This window comes from Merops nubicus, unplaced genomic scaffold (genome assembly GCF_000691845.1).
Source record: "Merops nubicus isolate BGI_N331 unplaced genomic scaffold, ASM69184v1 scaffold13298, whole genome shotgun sequence".
Classification (NCBI taxonomy): domain Eukaryota; kingdom Metazoa; phylum Chordata; class Aves; order Coraciiformes; family Meropidae; genus Merops; species Merops nubicus.
Window position 1 is genome coordinate 3,903 of NW_008627810.1, and position 12,720 is coordinate 16,622.

At 41.4% G+C, this 12,720-nt stretch overlaps 1 protein-coding gene across 1 annotated transcript; it reads left to right on the forward strand.

The window, feature by feature from the left end:
- Positions 1-710: 710 nt before the first annotated feature.
- On the forward strand, positions 711-12,067 carry LOC103778850 (fibrocystin-like; the record flags this gene model as incomplete). Its single annotated transcript, XM_008946465.1, has 7 exons — positions 711-948; positions 2,036-2,161; positions 4,395-4,400; positions 4,756-4,883; positions 10,117-10,229; positions 11,250-11,349; positions 11,933-12,067. Coding segments are annotated over exons 1-7 (846 nt in total), but the record flags the coding sequence as incomplete, so codon positions are not given.
- Positions 12,068-12,720: the final 653 nt, after the last annotated feature.

The following is a 12,720-nucleotide window of genomic DNA, read 5'->3' on the forward strand; positions in this document are numbered from 1 at the left end:
TTCTCAGAGGAGTCACCAGAAGATGAGTGGGCAGTGGGTTTTGTAGTTAATTTACCTTCTTTAAATGAAAAACGAGCATGACTGAGCATAAGCAGGCAGTGCTGGCATTTGAAATCCCCTCTGCACCTCCACTGAACGAGCCCAGGTTGTACGTTCATAGCCTGAATCCCTTGTACCAAAATATCCTAAGCATAGACCCATGGAAAGATGCCTTTCAGGAATGTTGATTCCTTCCTCAGACGTAAGATTTACTTCCCTTGTCTTCAGACCGTGGGCAGTAACATTTCCCCACCCACCTGCAGGGACGGTGGGGAGAGCAGGAGCTTTAAAGACATTTCAAAATGTTCTCATTTCGGTTTAGTTCGGTACATCCGTGCCCAATCTCCTTTTCAAGAGCTTCACCCAAGTTCAATCAATGTCAAATCCATCTTCCCCATGCGTAGGACTATTTAAAATCGAACACAAGGAACTTTCCAAGGCATAAAACTACCAGAGCTTCCTGCTGGTTTTAATATAAGTTCCTTTAAAAATGTCCAGACTCTTATGGAATGAGCCATGAGAGTATTTAGAGGGAGTATCAAATACGTTTGCCCATGGGTGTGTGTCTTTGGGCCCATATTTAAGATCCCTGCTGGAGATGGAGTCCCACTGAGTCCATGTGGTGGGTCTTATGATGTTGCTTGAGGCACTCTGCACATCCCATGGTCACCATGGAGAAACAACATCCACAGCTCCTGCTGGCTTGTGTTCTAGGTGGCTCCAGGTGTCTGTACAAACGAAGTGAGAGGCAGCTGGGATCTCGGGACCTGGGGGTCATCGTGGTTGTGGAGACCTTCCAGGGAGAGGAGAGCCGGGTCCAGTTGGAGGGAGTCCAGTTCCGCCACGTGGGTCAAACGTTTCGGCAGCCCCTCAGTGCCCTGACTGTTGCTGGCAACACACGGATGGCAGGTGAGAGGTTTGCTCTGGAGGTGGGCTGGAATCTCTAATGTCTACCTTTTTCTGACCAAAGCTAGGGCAGATGTCCTCAGAAGTCTGCTGCTTGTAGCACTAATATACTGTGAGGGAGCCCAGAGGTGGCTCAGGGTTGTCTGGCAGGATGGACCAAAATTTAATTCTATTACTTAAAGAACATATTAAGTTCTTTTGACATTGTCACTGGTAAGTGCAAAATTTGTCTCTGTGGAAGTGGGAAGGAGAGCTCTGAAGACTGGTGGTGAAGGCAGTGAGTTAAGTGGGCCAGAATAATGTTTTAAGGGTACTGGATGGGACTTTTCCCTCCAGCTAAATCACACCTATGTGTTCCCTAGGCCATCTTCATCCTTAGGCTTCTTGGTGGCAGGAGGCAGCTCTAGCCATGATGCTAGAGTACAGTCACTGTGCCTGGCTAAGCAAGATGTGCAAGACATCTACCCTGTCCTCACTGCCTTTCTGAAATGTGCCTCCTCCCTTTCAATCCCTCTTCAAACATCCAGTTGCCTGAGCTCATAACATACTTCACTTTTGGGATCTTACTGGATCTCCTCCTCCTTCCTCACTGTTGCAGACCATCTCCACTAACCCATTTCAGCACTTGGGACCCCTCTTCTCTACTGTGCCTGTCCAGCGACTGGACAAGGGGAAATAGTTTTGAACTGAAGGAGAGGAGGTTTAGACCAGATCTTAGGAAGAAGTTCTTCATTATGAGGGTGGTGAGACTCTGGAACAGATTGCCCAGAGAGGTTGTGGATGCCCCTCCCTGGTTGTGTTTAAGGCCAGGTTGGATGAGGCTTTGAGCAACCTGGTCTAGTTGAGAGGCATCTTTGTCCATGGCAAGGAGGTTAGTTTAAATATCTCTAGGGTCCCTTCCAACCTCATCCATTCAATGATTCTGTGATTCTCAGCAGTGCCCTGCCAGGTGAGTAAGAGCAGGTAGATGCAACCAAGCAGTCTCATGGGAGCCAAAAGCATCAACTGCACAACATCACAAGATGAGGAGCTTGTATAAAACTCCCCCAACCTTCAAGTTACAAGGTGGTCTCTGCTCATTTCTTTCCAGACTCTTACATACGTGGCTGTTGTGTTGTGGACTCCTTTGGCCAAGGACTCCGGCTGACTGGGGTCTCAAACCTTAGCGTGGACAGTAACGTTTTCTACAACATTGCAGGCCATGGGCTTCTCCTGGGTAAGCAAAGCAGGAAAATAAACATCCAACATGTGCTGATTATCATTTACATGAAAATGCCTTTAGAGGAAAGGATGGCAGATCCTTAACTGCATCCTGAGAACTTTAATCACATCCTCTGCATCTTTTTGTATCAGTAAATCTGGAATAAAACTCCTACGATTCCACATGTATCTCCTAGCAGCTGCTTCTATTTGACCATACACTTGTTTCTTCAGGTCAGTGTCCACTTGACATGGATCTTTTGGCTTTTTTTTTCAGTGTACAAGTGGAAGGGGAGTGTTTTAGGGGATTGATTTATCTGTCTTTGGAAGAGCATGATTATGCAATATTTAAGACCCCAGTTCAGCAAGGCATATAAGAACATACTTACCTTTAACTTCAGTCATTTGACAAGATAATGGAGTGAAAGCATATGTTAAAAGTTAAGCCAAGGATTTAACACTTAAATAAATTGGAGCTTGGAGCAACAAAAATGTTAAACAACAAAATATTTCTCCTAACTAACCATCAGGAGACTGACTGGCAGCATCTTCTGCTGGGATCTCATGTTGCCTGAATACCTAAAGATATAGCTTGATTTTCATTTTCCATCAGAGATGGGATGAACATGACCAGTTTTGAGATAAACAGGGTGTGGGGGGAGAAGCATTCAGTCCTGATCCTGCAGTTCCACACACAGGGCGAGTCCCTGTGCTGGGTCCTGTATAGGAACATAATGAGAAGTGATGGATTATGATTCAAACAGAGGAGACTCTAAAAGGAGAGAGATTGGACACATCTTGAAGAGAACTGGCTCAGAGAGATGCAACGACTCTCCCAAGGTGATGCACAGAGTCCTCGTGGACGTGGGGAAGCAGAACAAGATCTCCAACCTGCCAAGATGCCTTGGCTCACTTGTGCTAGGACACATGTCTGAGTTAAAGGATGCTGGGCTGGGCTGAGCTGAGCTGAACATTTCCACTGAAGTCTCAGAATACACCTTTATCCCCAAGATGCCTCTAATGACTTCACTGTCAGCAGCTCCAGAGGGTCTGAGGGATAAATTTATTTATAATTTTGTTGCCTATAAAAGAATATTTATTGTAGCTGGCTGTTTGCAGCTCCAGAATTGGACTCCCTCAGTGATTTCATCTAAACCCCTTATTTTCAGGGGATTTGCAAGACAGTTGTAAAAATTCGCTCTGGTCTTAACATTAATTGACACCCCAAGACCTTTTATGCCACCTCAAAAACCTATATGGCTGCCAAAAGGACTGCTTTAGGATCCTGTTCATGGACTGGTGATGTTATTGTCTGTTGTAAATACAGCCTAGAAAGGCCATATTTCCTAAATGGATCATGTTCCAAAAATGGAGAAAGGCTCAAAAGATTGAGGGGAAGGCTCAAAATAATTACCAAAGTTCACAAGTTTTCTTGGCAAGTGGCTTACATTTGGAGTAGCAACAACTGGGGAAAGGATCTGCATTTGGAATAGAACTTGAGCAGGTGTAGTTGAAAATAATCTTTTATGTTTGATAAACAAAATCAAATAGATTTAATTTGCTTCTGATATGGGCCAAACAGAGATGATCCACTTTGTATTATGCTTCCAAAACAGTGGAGCAGGGGAGAGAGATATGATGAGTCCATATTCAGGCTTGACCTATATGCAACTGCCCATTTTTTGCCATTGGGTCACATATTTCTTTATGGTGTAGTTTAAAAGGATAGTTCTTTTCTGTTTTTTTTTGTTTCTTCCTACTTCAATACTGGTGCTAGATCTGGAGCACCCCATGACTGAGTTGTGTGATCAATTTTATGATTGATTTTTCTTTTTCCTTCTCAGACTTCATTGTTTACAGGGAGAAACCCCCCACTTTTGTGCAGAGTTGTGCCAGGTGCTTTTAGGCCTATTTAGGAATTTTCTTAACATGTAAGTAGGGCACTGGATGGAGACACAGGAGATAGAGACAACTTTGAATTCTAGTATTGCCAGCAGCATGCCTGTGTGTGTGCATAGGTGTTGCTTCCACGCTCTGAATTTCTCTTTTTTCCAAGTGTAAACATGTTTTATAATATTCTCTTTATTCATTTTCTCCATGGCTGGTGTTATATATAAGACATGATGCAGGGCCATGTGTATGTTAAATTGAAGAATTGTGGTCTCTGTTGCCTCTTTGTAGACTATTTATTGTAGTATTCCTTTCCCTGATTGTTTTTATCTCATTAGAGTGTAAACTTCTTGTGGCAGGAACTGGTTTTTATCATATTGACAGTGTTGGTCAGACCTTGCTGGTAGCCTCCTAACATTTCTAAAGCAAACAGCCTTCTGTGCACCACTGCATTGAGCAGCCATGGTTGTCTTTGACCATCTCATAGCCATCTTCTGCCAAGTGGTAGACAGGTTTCTAAGTGTTTTTCAAACAGTGATTTACCCAGGGGCAGTTAGAAGAGAAAGCTGATGCCCAGGTGGGCCATGACAGCAAGACACAAAACAGGCAGGGCAAAACTCAACGAGTTCTGTGGCTTGTATAACAGGTTTCCCAGTTTTATTTACATTTCTGATTATTTTTCTTCTTTTTTCTTTTTTGGTTTGGTTTTTGAAGAAGAAGGACTCGAGGAAGGAAACAGAGTCAGTAACAACATAGTGATTGGCCTTTCTGGATCAGATGGTTTATCCAATATTGAGACCCTGTCACCAGCAGGGATCTACGTCAAGGCTCCTGTCAACCACATCAAGGTAAGAAGCTGAGGTATAAAACTGAACTTTTCCTTTCTAATCAAAGATAACAGTTATGGAGCTTCGTTTATCTGGGAGATCATATATGGAACACTTGCTTCTTGGCTGAACTGTCAGAAACTGCTTGTGATGGGATATTAAATCAAGTGCATATTGAAAAATAAATTATACTCATGGGCAAATTTATTACTGAAAATTTTACTCTACTTGAGCGAAACGAAATATTTCAGTGTGATGCTTCATCCTGGGAAACTTAAACAAGTTATTTTATTTTCTATTATTTATGGATTTACAAATAATAACAAGATGTTTAGGCTCAGCTTCTCTAGAATTCTTTCCTATTTCTGATGTTATAAAAAAAATCCTATCAATTCTGATGGACTGATGACAAACAAAAACTCAGCAATAGTAAATTTATCTCTGTCTGGATTTAAAATGAGAACTTAGGTCCAGTCCAAGATTTGCCTTCCAGAGTGAAGAAGAATGTACACCTTGTCCTATGAAAATGACATTGATTTTAAAAGAAACGAAGCTTCTCTTTTCTAAATAGTGATAAAACATCAAACTCCTACAAATCTAACAGTCTAACAACCCTCACATCAAAAGGCTGAGCTCAGTAAAAATCTTTTTATTCACTAATTCTCTGATGTTTTCTTTTAGTTTGGACTTTTTTTTGTCTTGTTCAAGCCACTTGCATTTCAGAATAAATAGTCACTTTTAAGTGTTTCAAGGGAAAAATGTATTTTTAGTAATTTGAAACAATTTTTTCCTTCCTAACAGTTTTAAGTCTGGAATATCATTGAAACTGACCTATTTTACCTCAGTCTCAGTTGTGACAAATGCACATTTTCATTAAAAAAATTAAAATAAAACGAGATCCTAACCTGGTCTATTGCTAACTTACAGAAACCAAACCAGGTATTAACTCTATGTAAAGATCTAATCTCCCCTTGGGCTTCTGGCTTTTCCCAGAGGAAAGAACTGCACCTGAATTTGAAGGTGACAAAGAGACAAACACTTCTGCTGATAGTACGAAGGCAATGGCACTTAGGAAGAAGGAGAGGACTTTTCAGCAGTTCCCTCAAGGGCATATGTATAATTTTTAAGACCTTCAAATATGGTTAAAAAATACAACAAGTAGGCAGAATCACATGAATTTCAGCTCCACTAAGCACAGAGTTTTGTACTCTCATGCACTGACTTACCCTGGAGCTATCTGCTCCATCGCCAGTGGCTCAGCTTTGGAAAGGGTTTGTTGCAATTATCTCTGTGGGTCTGTGTGAACTGATTGTGGTTGGGTTCCAGCACATTTGTTGAGCTCTCTTGGTTCACAGGTCTTCACAGATACGCCCAAAGCTGCCTCTGTGGCTGTGTCCCCAAACATCAGGGTTAAGGCTGCTCTCCAGAGATGTGCTACTCAAGGCACAACAGCAGATGGCCCTTGAAGGGTTGCTGATAAACCTCCTTGTTGGCATTTTCTCAGAGAGGGTTATTGGAGGCATTCAGACAGCAAAAGGAAAATGTGAAGAAGTTGCCTAGCTTAAAATTGTTACTAGCTGCACTCACTGCTCTGAGCACTAAGCTGTGCTCAGCAGAAGACATGAAAGGACACAGTTATTAGGAGGAAATGTCACTTCTTCCAAGCAAAACACCCATCTCTGGTGGACTTTTTCTTAGTACAATAATAACCACTAAATGCAAGGGATGCTGGTCCAGCACCAACATCATGATGTTACAGAGGTTCAGCACTTTTTATTGGATCAAATGGCTCAAGGATGGGATATTGATTTTTAGGGAGTTATAATCTTAATATTAATAATGCTTTCATAGGGAGTTTTGAGGAAGGTGATGAGAAAGACTCATCTTCCCACTGCCTCCTGGTTTCCAGACCATGACATGGAACAGAAATTTCCTCCTCTAGATTTTAATGTTGGGTGGTTGTTTTTTTTTTTTTTTTTGGTTTGGTTTGGTTTTTTTCTCTTTGTTTTGTTTCCAAATTGCCATCTTTGAATCACTGGTTATAAACCTGCAGGCTGCAATCTTTAAGGCAAGGTTTGTGGATAAGATAGGCAGAGAGCTCTAGTTCCATACTGTGTTACATCTTCTGTCCATGATGGGTTAAACTTTCCACTAGAAGTCCTGCAGTAATATTTTCATAACTACTCAATATACTTGGGAGCCTGAATTTGCATCGATGACTGAAGAGCTTAAATTTCCCTGAAAATCAGTGGTCTCCTAAACGGTGTTGAAATTGGGACAGAGCAGTCACTCAAACCTGAGACTACAAAGGCACTTGAAGACCCAGTTTCCACTGGTTTCCATTTGACTTAAGCTCTTAAATGCATTTGTGAATCAGGTTGTAAGATAAAATTTTACACTCATACATTAGAAGGGTAAAATGATTAGTGCAAGGTAAATTGGGTGGTTTTCTTTTTTTTTTAAATAAAATACGGAAGCCCTGATTGTCACTTTTTAGTGTCATAAGACAATTTCATTAGCAGGCTGCTTTCTTGCCTTTTAAATGCTGTCAGCATGAGGAGCTGAAGATGTCCCTCTTTGATATTGGCTCTTTAGCCACAGAAGCACGTGCCCTATGTCCTTGATTTTAGTTTTGTGTGTAGGAAAGAAAAATAAAAAGTAGTGTTTTATCTTTTTCTCTTAGTTCTTTAAGGCACAGTGAGTCTTGGACTTTTTGTAGTAATTTTTGTATTCATGAACATTCAGTTCAGTGCTCATGCATAACAACATACAAACTGAGTTTAAGAAATTCATTGAGCATCTTCCCTTTGCTTTCTTGCCATGGTGTTGAGGACAGGGAAACATCTTCAGTGGGGTGGAGATCAGCCCATGTTTCTGTGTCAGAGGAGTGACTGATGGTCATGCTGTTGATAAATGAGTTTTCTTCCCAGTATCACCCCACCCAGACATTCTCCCCAGTACCACAGAGGTCAGGCTCCATCTGTTTGCCATCAATTGTTTCTCACCATTTCATTCCTCCCAACATCTTTTCTAAAACATCCTGCAAGGTGAGCACGCTGTTGAGGGTACCACTCCCATCCTGCCAGGTTCTGAAGCTGGGAGAGTGGTGCTGGGCACGCTCTCCAGAGTTTTAATGTCATCTTTAAGGTCAACGGTTTGAATCCTGGCGATCTAAAAGAAATTCATGAAATATTTACATTAGCAGCGTTGTGCAGTTAAAGAGACACTTAAAACGTCAGGCACTTTATTTTACTGACTCGTGATGCATACCTCCAGGTATCTGACATGCTCAGGGAGGTAATTTCTCTCTGGAATTTTGGTTGCACGGACATTCGTAATATACTGACTTCCACAAAGAATTGATTTCCACACAAAATTCCCTCCTTGCCTAAAACCCCTGCCCTCCAGCCACTGGCTGGCTGAATAAATATGCAGGGTTTTTTTTTTTCTTCCTTATGAATCATCTGTAGAACGCACGATTGGGGTTGCAAGTAAAAGATCCTGGAAATAATGTGACTGGAGTGCAGAAGTATTTTGTTAAAGGGAAAGGGTCTGTGGCTGCACGTTTGGTAGAAGCAGCAGTTTTACCAGGGGATAGAGAAAACAGTGCTTTGGGGTATGATAGTTTGTTGCTTGACAGATGTCAGAGATCAGGACTGCAGGGAACACCCTTGGATGGGTCAGAAGAAAGTGATTGGTGGAGGTGGCTTTCACCTCCGGGTCACCAGGCTCAGCTTTGATTTGGACCACCAGGGAGCAAAAAGTCATTAGTGTTTTAACCTTGTCCAGTGACCTGTGAGTGGTAGTGGTGGGTGTCATGTCCAGTCTTGGAGGACAAGCTCTTCTTATAGCTTCAGGAAACCTCATCTAAGAGTCCCCTTAGAGAACTGGATACCTCCAGAGAGCAATTAATCTTACCCAAGACCAGACCAGAAGAACTGCCCTCTGGACATAGAATCATAGAATGTTTGGGTTGGAAAGGACCACCAAAGGTCATCTAGTCCAACCCCCCTGCCATAAGCAGGGACATCTCCAATTAGATCAAGCTGCTCAGAGCCTCATCCAGCCTGACCTTGAATGTCTCAGGCTTGACGAGGCTCTGAGCCCAAGACATACCTATGCCTTATTTTCTCCTGGAAATGGAACCTAGGTTTACCATCCTGGACTTCAGTGTTAAGGTTTTACATGTCTAAGGTAGGTAAGAGGGATCATGTCTAGATGTGCACATGAAAACTTTGCTATATGGACACCATCCAAAACCATCCAGCTTTGGCTTTGCTGTCCAAATGAAACAGGTGAGAGCAGTTTTTTCCTCCTTGGTGGGAAAGCTCTTAACTCACTGTATCAAACCCACATCACCCACTTGCTACAGACTCTGTAGGTACCAAACTCTCAATTTAAGGTCGGGCAGACCTTATTTTCACTTATTTTTCACCTCTTTGAATAATATAAAGAATGCAGCTCTCTCGTTTCTTCATTAAGAGACATGAAGTGACAATAATTTACAGCATGTCTTCCCATGGTTATTCACCTCCCCTCTTAAAATTAAGTCGGGCAGACCTTATTTTCACTTATTTTTCACCTCTTTGAATAATATAAAGAATGCAGCTCTCTCGTTTCTTCATTAAGAGACATGAAGTGACAACTTACAGCATGTCTTCCCATGGTTATTCACCTCCCCTCTTAAAATTAATCCAAAGCAAGTAATTTGCCACAGGTCTGAGTCAGTTTAGTTGTTCAGCCATGGATGTATCTTGAAGATGTTGTTCTTGGCTTTTAGGGATCTCACTTTTTCAATGGCAATGTTCCCTCTTCCAGTATTTGCTTTGGGAGACAAAGAGAGGAACAGATTGAGAAGTTAATTAATAAACTGAGTGGGTTGTGCTTTATTTTCCTTTCATGACTCAGAAGCCCTACTTAGAAAGGGTTTTATAGGAGTAAGAATTTTTCTGCACACTTTTTTCTTACCCAGTTTTTATGACAATACAATTTTCCTGTCATTTATTTCTATTGCTTGGCCAGTCCTTGTTGCCTGGCTTAAGAACAGGGAATTTCTAAGACTGGCCCAAGTACAGAGTGAAAACAGGATGAAATTGAGGACACAGAAACAAGGTAAGAGCTTCTACCAGCAAAACTTAACAGAATTTGAATGGACCTCAGCTGGAATTTTAGTTTGGGTTTTTCTAAAGTTTATTTTAATTTCCAGAAATCTCTGGCAATCTTTTTTTTCACAGTCACATATGCTTCTCTGCAGGGTAACACAGTGTGTGCTGCTGGGTATGGCTATTTCTTTCATCTCTCCCCTGAGGGACCATCTAAAATGCCTCTCCTATCCTTCAGTGACAACGTAGCTCATTCCTGCACAAGGTACTCTTGGAATTTTTGGTTATAGAGATTTTCCTTCCATGCATGGTTGTGCTAACTAGAATTGCAATGGTGAACAAAAAAAAAAAAGGCTTTGCCCATCCTTTCAATATTGTTTTGGTTTTTTAGGGCTTCCTCTCCACAGCAGAGCAGAATGAATGCTGGACAGCCATGTGCTGGGGCTGTTTTCCAGGACCTGATCATGAATGGTTTCCTTCACACTTTCAATATGGTCTTTTCTTCTTCATTCATAAGCCCAATTTGTTAACTTGCATTTCCCTGTGCTGTTAAGAAGCTCCTCCACTTTTCCCCCCTTGTTTAAATGAACCTGATACAGTTCAAGGTGCCACATTAAACACGTTTCCTCTTCAACCTTTTAACAGCAGCACACAACATTTGCTCATGTCTTGAACTGAAAACTCATTTGTAATCATACCAGACATTTTGAATGGAAGAGGGTGGCAGGCAGGAGAGCAGAGACGTGATTTCTTTCTTACATTCCTTCTTCAACATCTCCTGCAGGCCACCACTAGAGACATGACACTGACTTACTCCATCTGGAGTCTTCTTACTTCCAGATGCCTCATGTCATAGCAGCATGAACACTCTACTGTTAGAATTTGGCCTCTGATTAAGTAAATTGAAGAGACTTTGCACTCCAGGCAGATAAAAGGTGCTGTGTGTACATCAGACATTACATACCTGTTGTTCCTGTAGCATCCAGGAATGGCTTCTGCCTGTACTTCTCTAATCCAGAAATGATAGTAAAAGATGACACTGTGCTATAAGTCATTGGATGGAGTCAACTGAATATTCAGAAATAAATGTGAAGTATGCTCTCCAGCATTACATGCCTAAAATAAATATTGCCATCCACCAGGTATTTATTTTGAGTTAAATGATAAAGTCTCACACAGAGAACTGTTGCAGATTTAAAACTGTAGATACCAGAATGATCAATAGGAAGAAATGGTCTTGAATACATGCATGGAACCAGTCTCCTTTGTTTTCTTCCCTCAACAGGTATGGGTTGCTGGTGTACCCAGAGTATTTGCCAGACAGCCCAAGTGGACCTGTTCAGTTCAACAACTTCACAGCTTGGAGCAGCCAGGGTGGAGCACAGGTACATGTGTCCCCATTGTCCCCTGTGATGCTCAGGACCCACCTGTACACTGACTTCTTCTTTTAAGGCTGCAATTAGACCTCATTTATGGTAAAGCTCTTGTACCTCCATGTACACGTCCTTCAGCTGGAGGCTCCTGTTTTGATGATAAAGCCAGAAACACAACTTGTGTGAGCTCTTCTTCCTGCATCAGTGCTACTTTCATCAACAGCTGGTGGCCTCTGTAATCCTCTAGCATCTCTCTGCCACTGTAATCATGGCAACTTAGACCCACAGAATCATAGAAGGGTTTGGGTGGAAGGCACCCAAACTGATTCTCTATTCTGATTTTCTTTCATACTGTTCTTTTTTTTTTTTTCTTTTAACATGAAAATAAGTGAACAGAATGCAAAGATTTTTATATTATTAATTTGAAGCAGAAACAAGCCACTAAGGGGAGATTTTCAAGTACTAAATATAGATTCAATGTTATTATGTGTTTTTGCACTTCCCATTTGTATGGTATTGTAAGGAAAGCTGAGTTACAAACCAAATATTTTTAAAAAAAACCTTATTATTATTCCTTTATTATCCTTTTATATAGATTTTTAAAAGCAGCAACCTTGAACTCCAACATTTCTGCATTTATGCTTGCAAAGACTTTGGCATTGACATCCTAGAAAGCCTGGGGAACACTTCTGTAGCCAACAGTGTTTTGGTTGGACACTTTGGGCAAAAGGTAAGCACTGCACAAATTGTTTCAATGTCTCTTGAGTTACACAGCAACCCTTGAAACAGGAATTTGGAGAAATAAGAAAGAAGAAAATCAAGAACAGCCCCTGCCCCATAGCACCATGGGTAAAAGATTTTAAATAGATTGTATGTAAAGACATAAATCATAGAATTATAGAATCATTTAGGTTGGAAAAGACCTTTGAGATCATCGAGTCCAGGTGTTAACCCAGCACTGCCAGGCCTACCACTAAACCATGTCCCTCAGCACCACATCTACATGGTTTTAAATACCTCCAGCCATGGTTAATATAGTTTCAGAATGAGGTTTGGGCTGTGATCTGTTTGCTTAGTCCTCTACCTGTCTTCCACTCCTTGGAAAGATGATGCCTTTAGAAGCAGCACCCCCCAAGGGACATTAATTTGGTGGAAAAGCAGAAAACTTGGAGTATCAATACCACTCTCCCAGCCTGCTGGAAATAAGGATTTTCTTTTGCTGGCAGCAGAGAAACAGCATTTGATCAGCTGGATTCTGTGTAATTTTGTAGATGCTCCATTCATACCAGCTGATGAGGAATATGAGATTGCATTCTGCAGGAAAATTCAGATTTTTTTCCAAATGTCTTTTTATTTCAGTATTAGTTTCCAAGATTTAAAAAC